The sequence below is a fragment of the Mus caroli genome, chromosome X, assembly GCF_900094665.2.
Source record: "Mus caroli chromosome X, CAROLI_EIJ_v1.1, whole genome shotgun sequence".
NCBI lineage: Eukaryota > Metazoa > Chordata > Mammalia > Rodentia > Muridae > Mus > Mus caroli.
The window spans coordinates 68,760,900-68,775,863 of record NC_034589.1 but is presented as its reverse complement, the minus strand read 5'-3'; the positions used below and the strand labels follow the sequence as shown (position 1 = coordinate 68,775,863).

Genomic DNA, 14,964 nt, shown 5'->3' with positions numbered 1-14,964 from the left:
CCACCACGCCCAACTATAATCAATCTTAAAAAAAAAAAAATAAAAAAAAAAAAAAAAAAAAAGACCTGGAGATGGCTCAGTGGTTAAGAATACTGGCTGCTATTGTCCAAGTTCAATTCCCAAGACCCATGTGGCAGCTCACATGTCTACAAGTCCAGTTCCCAGAGGATTGACACCCTCTTCTGGCCTTCCTGGCCACCAGACACAACAAGGAGTATATAGACATACATGCAGGCAAAACATTCATGTACATAAAATTAAAACAGAATGAGATGAGAGTATGAGCGAGACTAATTGTTTTTAGATGAGAATAAAGGGGCAAAAGTGAAGATAGGAGGCTAGCCAGAAACTTCTGAATAAAGTGGAGGGGGCTTGGCAGTGGCAGTACTTATCTCAAGGTAGGAGACACTTTGTCCAGTGTCCTATGATAAGAAAGAACTGGTAACAGTGGGGCAGGCATAGATGGAGAGGACCGTTCCCTTCAGGGCCTGGGGGGTCAGGAAAGGAGGGACAGGGCAAAGTATGAAAGGGGTAATTATCCCTTCTTTCCCCACGGGTGCCAGATTGGACCACTGGACTAAGGCTTGTAGAGAAGCCCTGTGCAGAACTTGGGCATGTCTGGGTAGTAAACCCTGGTATTGGGAGAAGTGACATCCTTGAGCTAGAACATAGGGACGCAGATGGTTCAATCCCCACTCATACCTCTCACCTCAGCTCCCGGTAATACTGAGAGCTGACACTTGGCAGGAAAAGTCAGGGGCTGCAGATTGAGATTGTTTTTAAAAAGATGTGTTTCTACTTTATTTCTAGGTGTGATTTCCCAGCAAGCAAATATAAATACAGTGGGAAAGAGGGTAGGGATCATTATAAATTAGAATCAAGCTGATGGGGGCAGTAGGCACTCTAGATAGCCTTACTGACCCCGCCCTCAGTCACTGCTTAGTCAGAGTCATACGGCACTTTGGTGGTGGATCCTGCTCACTGTTCTATAAGTTGGCAGGTCTCAGGTAATCACTGTGGCCCTAGTTCACAGGTCAGTCACTTTGTATTCCACCAAGGCAGCCACCTGCTGCAGGCGGCAAGCCAGCTGCATCTTCTGGGCCACAGGGTCCTCCTCCAGGGCACTGATAATCTGTCAGGAGAGCAGAGTATACCTGCTTGAAATCCCAACCCCTCTGCTCATCAACGGAGGTCTATCAGTCCTTTTTCCACCTCAACAAGGGCCTGGGGCAATAGAGTAGGGGGTTCTGCTCTAGACCTGCCCAGGGAGGTCTAGGTGAAAACCAAGACCATTTCCCAACCTGTGCTCTTTCGGCACAGGATGGCTCCCATCCTTTTCCCTCTATCTGGGCCACCCCCAACCATTTCGCCCAACACTGTCAGGGAGGTTCTGTGGGTCATTGTCTTGGATACACCTCCTCCAAGTGCCTGCCCTCTCCCCTCAAGTGTGTTCTGGCCTCACCTGGTCATAATACCTGTGGATGTGGTTGTAAAGTTCTCGAAGAGCCTCCAGGCAGTGGGGAGCAGAGGAATAATTCTATGGGTAGCATGTGGGGCAGTGAGTCCCTTATCCCAGACCTTAAGACCCAAGGCTCTCCACTTCTGCTCTGCCAGTAACTATCCCCCTAAATGTGGAGGACTGGGTCCCTTGGGCCATGTCTCACCCCAGAGAGTTCAGCCAGAGCTGAGTTCATCTCTTGATAGCTTGCTGGAGAGCTCTGGCGAATGTCCGCATAGTACCTGGAGAAGTCAGCAGGGTTAGGGACCTACATCTCTGATCCCCAACCCCAAAGGCTCTGATACTTACTTCTCCACCATCTGCTTGTAGCGAGGGATCTCCCGGGCATAGAGCAGTTTGTTCACTGGGGAATCCTACTCCAAGTAGAGGAGGTGAGAAGTGTAAACAGGGAGGTAGCAGAACCATATACACTACCATCTCCTACCTCTATGATGCCATCCCTCTCAGCACCCAGGCTCTGCACTGGGTTTTCCCACAAACTTTTCTTCTATTTGCCTCTGGGGTGCTGCTTCTGCCCTCACCCGGCCCACTTTATGCTCCGAGACCATGCAGGAATCGATGAAAGTCTGTGCAATGACAGCCAAGATGGCATCCTCGTTGTCTGACACTTGTACATCAAAGATGAGCTGTGGGTTCTTCAAGACATTCACCCAGAATCGCAGAAGTAGGCTGGAGGCACAGGTCAGGTGTGGGGATGAGGCCTGATCTGCCATTGTGGCCTCTTCCCCTTGTTTTCCAGCTCCCCACTCCTCCACATGGATGTCTGTCCTGGAGCTGGTGACCTAGGCATCAGTGAACTCAGGCTTTGTTTTCCATAGGAAGCTATCCTCATGGCCCAAGTAATCTGAGCCCGGACCCTCCTATTATTAGTCTAGGCTATAGAATGAGAGCAGAAACTCAGGGTGATACTATAAAGTCTGGGTTTCTATCCTAGACCTGCTACCCTGTCATAATGACTCTGTCCCTCTAAAATTCAGTAGACCACCCATACAGTGGGAAGGAGAGAGATCAACAGGAAAGGTACCTGTTTGTCTTCCAAATGTGCAGGGTCTCTGGATCTTCAATGCCATGTTTCTCTGCCAGCTCATCCAGGAAGTCAAATAGGTACTTAACAGCAATAGGCACAGGCCGATTCATGCTAAGAATGGCCTGGAAGGTGTCATCCACAAACTTCTGCAGGGTGCCCTGTAGGCAGGTTATAAGAACCATGTGAAGGCAAGGTGTAAAGGGGGCTACCCCTGCCTCATCAGAACCATACCTTTCCCAAGCTCAGTCACAACTCCTTTACAACCCTGATCCATTGCATGACTACTTTGGTCACACCAACCTTCATTGAAAGTAAGCGAGTAAGATAGATTTCAGGAATGGCCTTGGCTCGTGACCGTTCTCGTTCTCGATCTCGGAGGCTGCTGCGCCGCACTTTGGCCCCTTCTGTCTCCTCAGTGGCCTTTACCAGGTGCCAGAGCCGAACTCCACCTTCCTCACCATCTTCCAGCATGGGAATGTCTAAGAGCATAGAAGCTTGGTCTCTGTCTTGTGCTCCTTTCCTCAACATGAAACCAAAGATACACAACCCACACTTCTCTTGGGATGAGGTGAGTAAAGAGCAAGGAGGGAGAAGGTAGGGAACAAGAGAGAGATGGCTCAGGAACTTGCTCAGCCTAACACCCCATGTTTCCAGAATTTCCACATCTTGGTTCAGTCTGGAGATCTGGCTACCCCATTGGCAAGGAGGGGTGTGGAACCTAGATAAGGCAGATAGAGTGGCCAGGACTTCTGCTGACCCAGCCTGGGGCTCTAGTGGATGTAACCCTGGGCTACCCCAAGCAGTACTGGGGCTCCTGGCAGATGGAAATGTCTGGACCAAGGACTTACTCTCTCCAGAAGGGCAGCCAGTCTGGCCCAGACTCTGGGAAACAGTGCCACCATTGTGCACCTGAGGAATGAGTACCACTGTTGCTCCATCTGGGACCTGAAAGTGGGGAATGAGATCACAAATTGATCCTAGAGGCAGTCCCTGACCCATCCACCTTGTCCTGTTGCCACCCACTAGCACCTTATAGTGTTGTAGGGTGTTGAGTCTCTTCCAGTGGTTTTGAGTCACAGAGGTCAAGTCCTCATCTGACAGGGTTAGGTGACCAGCTAGGCCTGAGCGCCACTCTGGAGAGACCCAGAGAAGCCCATAAGCACACAGCCTACTTCCTGAGTTCCTCATTAGCAGTAGCTATTCAGGTGTGGAACGAGTAGTGTGGGAGGAGCGGTGAGTGAGCAGGAAGTAAGGCTGGCTTTCTTACCAAGATCTAGGGAGTGCACTGAAGGCCTCTGGGAGAAGGGGGTTCCCTTGTAGATTTGGTCCAACACCTTCTCCTTGACTTGAGTGATGGTGTCTGTATCAAGCACCCGGGCTGGCACTCGATGCACTCCACTGTTCCCTGCTGCCCCATCAGCCTCTGGTCCCACCAGTGCCATCAGAGTCAGGGGCTGGAACTCCACATCCTCTCGTAGCAGGTGGCTGTCATTCAGAGTTCGTTTTGCCTTGCCTGTCACAGCGTCCACAGGGCCCTTGTCCACCTGGTACTTGATGGCTCGGAAAAGCATGTACAGTGGCTCGCCAGCCACTTCCTACAACCATTAAGATGGGCCAGCCATTGACCACAAGACAAGTGGATCCAGCAAGGCCCAGTACAGGACATGGTGGGACTGAGAGAGGTAGTTAACAAGGATGAGCAAAGGCCAGCAAGCTATCACAGGCCCCTGGCCTGGGCCCCAAGCCCTTTTTGTCCCTGCTTAACAGTTGGAGAAGGGGCACAATGCCTTCCCTTTCCAGCACTCTCTTGTCTTGGACCTCTCATAGGTCCATTGAGCAGAGAAAAAGATCTCATGACCTTCATTTGATGGCCCACCCTAAGTCTGAGCCAGGGGTCCTGGGGTAATTTGGGTATCAGTTAGGGAGACCACAACCAAGCAGAACCTCCTAAATGCTGGACAGTGCTCCTCACCTTCAAGAAGGCGTAGAGACAGATAGATAGCCAGTTGGTGAGCAGCTTCTCTACCATGGTCTCCGTCCTGTATGGAAGAAGCCCCAAGGCCCTGGTGAGGATAGTCCTCAGCTCTTCTCTGAGCCCACTCCTGGAGTTCCTGGCTCCTGACCTCAGGGCCTGATCCCACACCACCTGTATTAGCAATGGGTCAGAGGTAAGCCCCTGCCCCTGCCCCCACATTCAGGTCAAGGCCAACCTGCGTAACATGAGCTTGGGGTTCTTGTGTACATAATGGGCCGCTAGGTCACCAAGCAGAGTTCTCATGATGTCGGTCAAATACTCAAGCTTGCTGTGCAGAGCCAGAGAAAGTAGTGAAGCCACATGGCAACGGTCCCGCTGGGAGAAGCTTGGCTGCTCCTCTAAGGTGTGGATGAGCTAGACAGGGAGTTGGTATTCATTCTCCAAAGCACCACACCCTCCCTCTTTTAGTGGCATGTCTCTACCTGGGTCTGGCCAGTCCCCAGTCCCACCTCCCTACCAGCTTAGACTCCCCTGCCCTGCCTGTCCCCACCATCCATGTGGCTCTCACTGTAAGAAGGAAGAGCTTGCTGTTGAGCAAATTGGAGAGTTGTGTGAGACCCTGGCACACGGTGGCACTGCGACTCTCTTCCCCAGGCCACTCGAGCCCTGGCTGCAGTGGGCAGCCAACATGGCCGGGGAAGAAGGCACGCTCAGCATATGTTCGGTAATCCAGGAAGGGAATCCCACTGGCCTCTAGGTCACTGGTGAGGTCTGTCATCTCAGTCATCAAGTCTGCAGGCCAGGACCCATCAAGATGTAGGTTTAGTCCTGGTAGATGCCCTGTCCTCCCACCTGTGTCCCCACACACCTGTGAACTCCTTGCGGCACTGGTCACCCACACCAGTCTCCAGATTCTCCAACTGCACCAGCACCTTCTGATAGTCTCGCAAGGCCTGCTTGCTCTTGTGCCTGGAGCAAGAGGCCAGGCATAGCCACAGGCCCAGACCAGGATGGCCACTGGCCTAGGGCCTGCCATGGGAAATTTGCCCATATGTGCTGATGAGGGAACATCCTCACCTGTACATGAGGGTGAGGAGGAACACTGCAGCAATCAGCACGGCAGCACCCATGCCCAGGCCCAACTGGGCCTCCACAGGAAAGGTGGACATCATGGACTCTGCTTCGTACTGGACAGGGCCTAGAGCCAGGCGCAGGTTGCCCATCTGCACCTGGAAAAAAGGGGCTCTTGAGCATGGACCTGCAGCACGCAGCCCATCCACCAGGGGCGCACACTCACCACAAACTGCGGCAGGGTGCCTGAACCATTGGTGGGCTGAGGAGCTTGTGGTGGTGGCTCACAGTACAAGTGAGTAAGCGTCAGTGTCTTCACCAGGCACTCTCCATCTCCAATATGCACCTGCACCTCCTCCTTGCTGATCCCCAGATTGAGGCCCTCGCCCTGGGACACATAGCAGGAGCCTGAGCCTGTGGGACCCCTCCCTCTGACCCCATCTCACCCTCCTCAGGATGGTGAGTGCCCAGGCAGTGCCTGGCTGGTGGCACACTTACCTCCACATCTAGGACATGGCCTGGCTTGAGGTGGTAGGGGTGAGTAATCCCTTCATGACTAAGTGGAGCCAGGCGAGGATTAGGCTGGTATAGGAATCCCTGGCCCCCACTAGCACTGGCAAAGTCTACTTGCATGTTGTCTAGGGCAAAGAAGACTCGCTTTGGGAGGGCCCCATCTGGCACTGCTGGACTGTGGCACAGGAGGAGGCTCGATGAGTTGACAGAGCAGAGGGTGGAACACTGGTGGGGGTGCATGGATACAGATCAGTGAGTGGTCTTGGTGACCTCCCTTGCCCCCTCCCTGTGGATGGCACCATTCTCTGCTAAAGATGGTAGGAGACTCACCTGTAGTAAGCCACTCTCAAGATGGATACAAGCCTGGGGATCTGCAGCAGGGGCACCACAGCTCCTCCTTGAGTTCACATCCTGGGCCTGAACCCCCAAGGCCTTTACTTTGGGCTCATCCTCCAGCCACACAGACAGCAAGGGCTGCCACACAACATCTAAGCCTATACCCCTGACTCGAATCACTCGTCCACCTCTGTACAGAATTGAAGTAAAAAGAGTTAAAAGGATCTTGGGTAGTTCAGCACTAGTACCCGATCTTTCAAGTGGTTCACTGTGGGTTGGCCAAGAACTCACCCCCGGAAGCTGACACTAGGCTCTGCTTCCACCAGTTGGGGATTGGCTGTGTATCGAAAAGGGGTGGTGAGCAGTTTGCGTTCAACATGCCCAAAGACTATGAGGACCACTGCTTCTCCTGGCTCTCTCTGGGGCATGGTGTGGCATATGATGGCTTCAGGACACACAGGCTCCTGGCTGCAGAGGCAGAGGTTACTAGGGATAGGCATGGTACCACTTCTCTAAGAATTTCAAGCCTTGAATCCACTGCCCCATTGTATAAGAGGGCCATGCAGTTGAGAGTGGCCAGGCCTGGAATAGTTGAGCTGGGTTGGATACTCACATAGGGCAAGGTTGGTCACCCACAAAGACACTGATGTTGCCTCCTGTCTGGAGATACTGCCCATGGATGGTGAGCTGGGTGCCCCCTGCCTGGGGGCCCCACTGAGGATTCAGGCTCAGCAGGACAGGGTCCTAGGGAACAGAGTAGGCTGGAGTAGACACAGGGCCCATCCTCAAAACCCTCCAGCCCACTCATTAGTCTCTTGAGTCAGGGGCCTCACTAGACTACATCTTCCTTCCTGAAGGACCATGCTTTTCTTCAGTTTTGCATAGGTTAGCTTCCCTCCTGTCTACCTCTTTGCTATCACCTTCTCCCTCTTGAGCAGTTTTTACCTGGGACCTCCCAAGCTCTAAGTTCTAGGGTCCAGTCACCAACTTGGACACTGTAGCAGAACTTTTCCTAACCCACCCCTGCCTCCTACTTTCACCCTGGGATGTGCCCAGAGCTCAGGCTAGTATCTGAGGGTATCCCTACTTTCTCCTCATTCCTTACCAGGATTGCAACAAGTTGTGTATGTTCTTCACCCAGGCTGTCTGCTGTTCTTGTTTCTGCACTGCCTGTCTGCCTCCTGGACAGCTGCCAGTGACAGTGCCCTTGTCATCACAACACTGTCCCCAGCCTGCTCTCCACTGAGATCATGTGACTTCCTTCTTGGACACAGCAGCAGTGCTTCCTGCTCCCTTCTGGATCCACTTTGACATCTTTATGTACTCTTCCTTCCCACCTTAGGAAAGTTACTGACCTGGTAGGTGAAGTTCTGGGTTGAGATGCCAGGAGGACGACTCTTAATGGCCACTTGGACTGGCCCAGCAGTGCCATTGGGAGCAGGAGATGTCACACATACAATTCTAGTGAATCAAAGTGTGGTAGCTGCTCAAGCCCCGGGAGAGCCTAGAACAGCCTGCCAGGGGCTGCCTAGAGCCTGTTCCTCCTCTGCTGCCTCTTTCCCTTTTGTGTTCTGACCCAGGACCTCACATTTCCTGGCTGAAATCCTCTCCTCTTTCTTTCTTTTTCTTTTTTTCTTCTTTTCTGTTTTGTTTGGCTTGGTTTGGTTTGGTTTGGTTTTTCTTTTCTTTTTTTCTTTTTCTTTCTTTCTTTCTTTCTTTCTTTTTTTTTTTTTTGGTTTGGTTTTTCGAGACAGGGTTTCTCTGTGTAGCCCTGGCTGTCCTGGAATTCACTCTGTAGACCAGGCTGGCCTCAAACTCAGAAATCCACCTGCCTCTGCCTCCCAAGTGCTGGGGTTAAAGGCTGCACCACCATGCCCGCCTTAAAATGTGTAGCCCAGGCTGACCTCGAACTCGTGATCCTCCTGCCTCTGCCTCCTTCAGCATATCCTACCGTGTGCAGCACCACTACTGGCAGGTGACTAGTTTTTGAAGGCCTACTCTGGATAGCATTCCTTTCCTCCCCAGTCTGCTGAGGAGCCTCACCGAGCAGAGATGCGGTAGAGAGAAGGGTCAGGGTTGCAGGGCTGGCCAGCCACAGTTACAGCATTTCGCACATCATTAAAGGCCTGGCCCAGGTTGGAACCCAGGATGGTGATGGCCAAGCCACCTTCTGGGGGACCAGTCAGAGGTTCAATCTGTAGCAAAGAAGGATAGCAGATAGGATTCTCCAAACCCACATCCCACTCTGCAGTGGTGGTGCCCAGTCAGCCAAATACTTAAAAATGTCTAGACCAAACTACTAGGGATTGGGAGTCTGAAGCAAGCAGTTTGACATGGGGGAGTATCAGACAGTGGAGGCAAGGACCTTGAGGAGTGGGGAAGCTAGAGTCTACAGGGGCAGAGTCTCACCACATCAATGCTGGGTATAGGGCATAGCTGTTCCACAGCACCTGGTGGGCACAAAGGCCCATAGCGGCAGGCAGGCTGGCCATCACCACACCACAAACAGCTCAGGCTCCCATTGGCCGCCTGGCAGTGGCTGCAGTCAGGGTGACCCATGGCACAGTCATATAGAGTCACTAGGGAAGGTGAAGCAGCATGCTGAGCCACTGCCCATGAGCTGCACGTCCCCCCGGCCTCCCCAATCTGCCTTGTCACCTCGGTCGGGGCTTACCATGAAGATCACCAGCATTGTCCAGCCGCTGGATCTCACCCCTGGTTACATAGATGGGCACTGGGAGCTCCCACTGAGACATAGAGGGGTAGAACTGCAGGCAGAGGGCAGGGGTCAGGTTTGATCCCTGACTTGGGATATCTCTGCCCCCTGCTTCTTCTATAATACCTCCTTAAAATGGGTGTGATAGTCCTTTGTTTCTCTAAACAGAGGGACAGAGGCTGCAGGCACACTGATCCTGGCACAGGGTGGGCTTTTGTAACTAATGGTAAAAGATGAAGAGGAACTAGGCAGAGCGCCCCCCCTCCCCCTGTGTGTGTGTGTGTGTGTGTGTGTGTTCATTTGAGTGAATAGGGGCTGCTCAAGACACCAAGCAGCTTTTCACCTGCTGGGCCTGGCAGTGAATGAGGCCAGAGTCCCTGGATGTCTCCTCTAAGGAGGCAGGTAGCTTTTGCAGTTTTCCAGGCAGCTCTAGCCAGCAGTAGTACAAGGCAGGCAGACCCTAGAAGGTAAAGATATCATAATGTTAGTCTTGTGGACATTGTCTAGTCTTCCATTATTCCCCCATCCACCTGACTACTCACTTGGAAATAGTGAAGGTTCTGAATGTGCAGGGTCACATGGCTCTCCCAACCCACAGGCACCAACTGGGGACTTGCTAGACCCTGAATCTGGGGGCAAGCTTCTGGGCCACGAACCAGGATGTCCACCTAGGGAAAGGACAGCCTTAGCTCTTCAAAATTGCATGGGACTACTCCTGGGTATCTCAGGTACTGTCCTGCTGGGGTGGCCTTCTGGATTGATCAGGTACAAGGAGCTTGTAAGTCGGTCATACCCACCTCCTGGGCACTGTAGACAGCCTTTTCACCCTCTGGGCAGTGCTCTCCATATACACAGTGGCTACTCTGGGGGCACCAGTGGCACCGCCACAGGCTGCTCACACAAGTGCGGCACCTGAAATGGCAGGGGTGTTTTCAGGCTGGGTGCCATTTGGGATTTCCACCCTTACCCCTCAGGAGTCAGGCCCAGGAACTCACGGGGCAGCCACTTCCAAGGCCTGAACAGCACTGCAGTCATAGAAGGAGAATGTGGTGGCAGTCAATACCACATCCTCAAACATCAGGGCCAGGGGCAAGGTGACATGATCTGGAAGAAGACAGTAGTGGCAGAGAAGGTCTTGTAGCTCTTTCCTACTGCAGTTCCACCCTGGGATCCCTACTCAAGGGTCCACTCACCTGAGCCTGGAGGATTAGGTGGCATCTGATCTTGAGGAGGGGTGGTACAGACCACATGGGGTTCTTCCACCTGAACTAGACTATTGTAGTCCCCAAAGGCACAGTGGAAGTATTCATCCATGGCCAGGGTGGGCAGCCGAGGAACAGACAGAATGATCTGTGACACATGAGGGGGATACAGGAAAATAGATCTAGAGTAGAGTGCTGTAAGTGCCATGCTGGGGCTGTGGAAAGAGGCAGCTAGGGCAGAAATGGACAGGAAACAGCTAACACTATGCTCCCATGGGGAATGGCCTCACTAGCTGCAAGACCAGCAGTGTCAGCGCCTCACCTGACCCTGTTCCTGACGGGGGTGTTGGGCTGGTAGCAGGCTCTGGATGTAAAGGCAGTGGTTGTCTTCATAGCTCCACAGCCAGTGGTTTGGCTGGGCTGCCCGTCTACACTCGCCTCTCCGAGTACACCTGCCAAGCAGAGCATCCATTGAGTCACCTTGTGAGTCTCAGGTTTCCTGGCATAAGGTTAGGAGGATGACCTGTCTGGAGCACAGTAAGGAGGAATGAAAGGAACAGAAGGCTTCATGGCCAGGGTGCAGGTTGTAGTCTTAATTATAAGTAAGAGGAAAACACTATCTTTTTCCCTCCGTTCCTCCCTCCTTTCCTTCCTTCCTCCCTCATCCCCCCTCTTCCAACAAGGGTTCATGTATGTCAGGTGTGCCTGAAACTATAGCTGAAGGTAACCTTGGATTTCTAGTCTTCCTGCCTCTACCTCCCAAGTGCTGGGATTACAACTATGCACCAGCAGGCATGCACCATGCAGCATGCTTCTAACTTATATGTGCTAGGAGTTGAACCCAGAGTTTTGTGCATGCTAGGCAAACACTCCACTTAACTGAGCTATATACCCAGCCTATACTTCAGGGTTCCATAAATGAGTCCTGGGCTGACAGTCCAGGTTGGAGTGGGCCAAAGAACACCAGCAGCAAGTCATGGGTTCTGGGAGACATCAGAGGCCTGGTTTAAGGTAAGACTACAGGAGTAGCTGGGCATGGTGGCGCATGCCTTTAATCCCAGCACTTGGGAGGCAGAGGCAGGTGGATTTCTGAGTTTGAAGCCAGCCTGGTCTACAGAGTGAGTTCCAGGACAGCCAAGGCAATATAGAGAAACCCTGTCTCGAAAAAAACAAAAACAAAAAACAAAACAAACAAACAAACAAACAAAGACTACAGGAGTAAGAGGTAGTGATTCAATGATCTGAGATGGTATTAAGGAGCTCAGCAACACTGAGCCAAGCTGGCCTTTTGGCACACCTACAGCTGCTTCCATGGACAGTTTCTTGGACTCCCCAGTGTTTGTTGGTTCAAGTCTGGGCCCATGCTCACCTTCCCTGAAGGATGCACCAACCACATAGTGGGTCCCTGGCCTGGAGGCAGGTAGTGCAGTTAAGAAACTGAGGACAGGCTGCCACAAGTATCCGGTCTACCTGGATGGGCAGTGAGAGAGAGATAAAGGTGGTTACAAAGATGTGGGCCTCTAAGACATCCAGCCCCAGAGACAGGCCTTACCTGCTGGGCAGTCAAGACATAGAGGTGGTCTCCACTGCTGTCTACCAGCAGATCTGGACTGATGGCTGAGCCTGGGGGCCCCACTTGCTGGGAATGGTATACCTGGCCATGGGAGCTGTTTAGAAAGACCTAGATAGGGGCACAAAGATAAAGCTGGACCACTCTGCCAAGCCAAGGTCAGTTCTATTGTTGGCTTAATGCTGGCCATTGAAGGCACATGCTGCCAGGCAGTGGTGGTGCATGCCTTTAATCCCAGCACTTGGGAGGCAGAGGCAGGCAGATTTCTGAGTTCGAAGCCAGCCTAATCTACAGAGTGAGTTCCAGGACAGCCAGGGCTATACAGAGAAACCCTGCCTTGAAAAAAAAAAAAAGACACATGCTTTCCTGGCTCCATAAAGACTCTGAGAAAGAAATCTGTTACCCCAGAGCCAGACACCCCCTCCTGATAGGCCATTAATGTAGAAACATGTCACTTTCTCCCATTCAGTACCCTCAAGGTTAAGCCATTCTCTAGAAAATAACGAGGCTGGGGCAACAGAGGAGTCCTGGCTAAGACTCTTGAATACAAGCCATTCTATCACATGTGGTGGGCAGCTACAAAGACAAAACGTTTACTGGAAGGCATGTTTTACCTTAGAGAAAATCCTGGGTCCAGGCTACTTCTGTGCATCAGGTTCTCTGGGCCTGCCTACATATCATCCCCCATCCACCATCAGCACCAACCTCATTGGTTAGAGAAAGCACAGCTGCCTGCAGAGGTTCCTAGGTAGTTTTCATTTGGGAATCAGAGCAGGAAGTAGGTCCTACCAGATGCCCAGGTGCAATGAGGCCTTCTGACCCACAGTAGAACACAGCTGAGAGATGGAGTATCCTGGACCACACATAGCAGAGCTACCAGGCCTAGCTTGAAAGTATAAAGGCCATCTAAAACCATTCCCATTGGTCAGGATCTCACCTTATGTAGCTGGCCCTGGGTGTCTCCCAGGAAGGCTATCGTGTGCCCATCTGTCTGGAGAGCAGTCACTGCACTGATGGACTGTCCCAGTTGCAGCAGAGGCTGGGCCTCCAGGGGTTGGCGGCCTGCGATGGGGCTCGGGGTGTGTTCATCACCACAGGGGTATGACTCGGGGGAGTCCTAGATAGGCAAGGCGTAGAGAATCAATTTTCAGGAGGGAGTGGGTAGGCACTCCCCTGGGAACATAGGATACCCCACAGTCAGTGAGAAAGGGATTAGGAGGAATTGAAAGGCTGAGAGCAGATCAGAGTTTCGAGACATAGCCAACTGCTACCTATAGATCTACTCAGCTAAGAGGTAAACCAGAAGAGTACTCTGTCCCATGTCACAGAGGGAGAGGGCTGGCAAAGCAGGGCAAGGCACAGAAAATGAAGATAGAACCCCCAGTCAAAATTTGGGAGCCAGGCTCTCACCACTCACAGGAGGCAAAGTGACGCAACGGGACGTGACACCATACTCCACAGTGGCTTCTTCCATGCCGCTAGGACCCTGACCACCAGTGGTATAGCAAAGTCTCCTGGCTTGTTCCATACTCCTGTCCAGGTCAGCTAAGGGAAAGGCACACAGGGCTGCCTGTGCCTGACTTGTGCCTGCTGAAAATGCACCTAGCAAGGTGTCTGGAGTAAGGAAGGCAGCCTGGATAAGGCCCTGGCCACGGCAGGTAAGTGGCATTTCCACATAGGAATAAAGGTTGACATCTCTGAGGCAGACACGAGCTACATAGGAGCGATACTCAGTCTGGGCCCGAGCCCCACGGCGACGGAACACAAAGTAGGCAGAATGAGCATCAGAGAAAGCTCCTACATAGCTATTGTTATAGTCTGAAAAGTCACCCACCACAAGTCTTCCCAGTCCTTCACTGGAGAAAGGCTGTGGCCCAGCCAGCTGGCGCACAGTTAGGGGTGGCACTCCTGCTGACAGCTTGCCTGCCAGGCCTCTGGCCACCAGCAGGAGGTCTCGGCCTGGCAAGGGCACCACTAGGCCTACTGTGGTCACTCCCAGGGTATTGGCAGCCACAAACTGCCCATCACCAGGGTCCTCAGCCTGGTACAACACTTGAGTCACATCCCCAAGGCGCCGCTTTTCACATACACCCTGCCTCACTTGCCCACAAGCCACCAGTTCCTGTGTCCTGCTGCTCACCAACAAGAGCTGGTTGGCATTATCAGTGAGCTGGGCCTGCGGGCACTCAGCCAGGTCACGGAAAGGCACACAATCAGGACTGTCAATGACAGGGCCAGTGACAGCCACAGACTCCATCTTCAGCTCAGGGCTGAGCTGAAAGAGGTGATTCACTGCACCCACGTAGAGTTTGCCCTGGTCTGGTGCCAGCACCAGGTGGTTGAAGCTGGTGTTTGGTACAGAGAAGCGATGGACCCTGGTCAAAGGCAGCAGCAGCAGGAACAGCAGCAGCAGGTGGAGGCTGAAGGGAGACCAGGGAGCCATCACAGGAGCCTGGAGGAAGTCAGTCAGCATAAGACCTGATGGGAGAATGCTGGAAATGCTTCATTCTTCAACAGGCAGAAGTGGGCAAGGGAGAGAATGGGAGCTAAACTAGGAAAGAGACATTAGCAGAAGAAGGCAAAAGAGGCTACAGAGACAGGGGAAGGAGGGGAGGAAGAGAGAGGAAGAGAGGAACAGTGGGGGGACTTAGAGGGAGGCAGCCAGGAAGAGGACAGAAAAGACAAAGAAAGTGTCCTAGGGATAGAGAAAGAGACAGGATGGGGATGAGGACACACACAAGGAAAGAATTCTTTCATCTTCTGCTTTATTTGCATGTAGACTAGAAAGAGGACAGATCCTGAGAAGCCATAAAGGCATGACAGAGGAATTCTGAGTGACAAGGGCAGGAAAAGGGAGGGAAATGGAAAAAGGAAGTCATGTCTGCGGGCAACTAGATATTGTCACCTAGACAAAAAGACATGATGATAAGAGAAGCCAGATCAGCCGGGCGTGGTGGCGCACGCCTTTAATCCCAGCACTTGGGAGGCAGAGGCAGGCAGATTTCTGAGTTCGAGGCCAGCCTGGTCTACAAAGT

General features: G+C 52.6%; 1 protein-coding gene across 1 annotated transcript in view; it reads right to left on the bottom strand.

Annotated features, from left to right (window-relative positions):
* Nucleotides 1-871: 871 nt before the first annotated feature.
* The window catches only part of Plxnb3 (plexin B3), a 15,183-nt gene continuing 1,090 nt past the window's right edge, over nucleotides 872-14,964 (bottom strand). Inside the window, exons 2-35 of the mRNA XM_021153321.2 lie at nucleotides 13,347-14,407; nucleotides 12,867-13,046; nucleotides 11,912-12,040; nucleotides 11,729-11,829; nucleotides 10,682-10,811; nucleotides 10,351-10,507; nucleotides 10,153-10,261; nucleotides 9,955-10,069; nucleotides 9,700-9,825; nucleotides 9,501-9,617; nucleotides 9,116-9,209; nucleotides 8,851-9,020; nucleotides 8,485-8,636; nucleotides 7,797-7,902; nucleotides 7,055-7,185; nucleotides 6,733-6,909; nucleotides 6,436-6,631; nucleotides 6,091-6,330; nucleotides 5,819-5,980; nucleotides 5,599-5,750; nucleotides 5,390-5,490; nucleotides 5,090-5,313; nucleotides 4,757-4,935; nucleotides 4,519-4,585; nucleotides 3,814-4,141; nucleotides 3,576-3,679; nucleotides 3,395-3,491; nucleotides 2,847-3,025; nucleotides 2,544-2,704; nucleotides 2,041-2,188; nucleotides 1,808-1,872; nucleotides 1,665-1,740; nucleotides 1,463-1,537; nucleotides 872-1,132 (exon numbers count right to left, since the gene is read on the bottom strand). Of these exons, the coding sequence (XP_021008980.1) occupies nucleotides 1,028-1,132; nucleotides 1,463-1,537; nucleotides 1,665-1,740; nucleotides 1,808-1,872; nucleotides 2,041-2,188; nucleotides 2,544-2,704; nucleotides 2,847-3,025; nucleotides 3,395-3,491; nucleotides 3,576-3,679; nucleotides 3,814-4,141; nucleotides 4,519-4,585; nucleotides 4,757-4,935; nucleotides 5,090-5,313; nucleotides 5,390-5,490; nucleotides 5,599-5,750; nucleotides 5,819-5,980; nucleotides 6,091-6,330; nucleotides 6,436-6,631; nucleotides 6,733-6,909; nucleotides 7,055-7,185; nucleotides 7,797-7,902; nucleotides 8,485-8,636; nucleotides 8,851-9,020; nucleotides 9,116-9,209; nucleotides 9,501-9,617; nucleotides 9,700-9,825; nucleotides 9,955-10,069; nucleotides 10,153-10,261; nucleotides 10,351-10,507; nucleotides 10,682-10,811; nucleotides 11,729-11,829; nucleotides 11,912-12,040; nucleotides 12,867-13,046; nucleotides 13,347-14,402 (5,709 nt within the window). The 5' untranslated portion in view covers nucleotides 14,403-14,407 and the 3' untranslated portion in view covers nucleotides 872-1,027. The remainder of the gene's footprint in view (nucleotides 1,133-1,462; nucleotides 1,538-1,664; nucleotides 1,741-1,807; nucleotides 1,873-2,040; nucleotides 2,189-2,543; nucleotides 2,705-2,846; nucleotides 3,026-3,394; nucleotides 3,492-3,575; nucleotides 3,680-3,813; nucleotides 4,142-4,518; nucleotides 4,586-4,756; nucleotides 4,936-5,089; nucleotides 5,314-5,389; nucleotides 5,491-5,598; nucleotides 5,751-5,818; nucleotides 5,981-6,090; nucleotides 6,331-6,435; nucleotides 6,632-6,732; nucleotides 6,910-7,054; nucleotides 7,186-7,796; nucleotides 7,903-8,484; nucleotides 8,637-8,850; nucleotides 9,021-9,115; nucleotides 9,210-9,500; nucleotides 9,618-9,699; nucleotides 9,826-9,954; nucleotides 10,070-10,152; nucleotides 10,262-10,350; nucleotides 10,508-10,681; nucleotides 10,812-11,728; nucleotides 11,830-11,911; nucleotides 12,041-12,866; nucleotides 13,047-13,346; nucleotides 14,408-14,964) is intronic.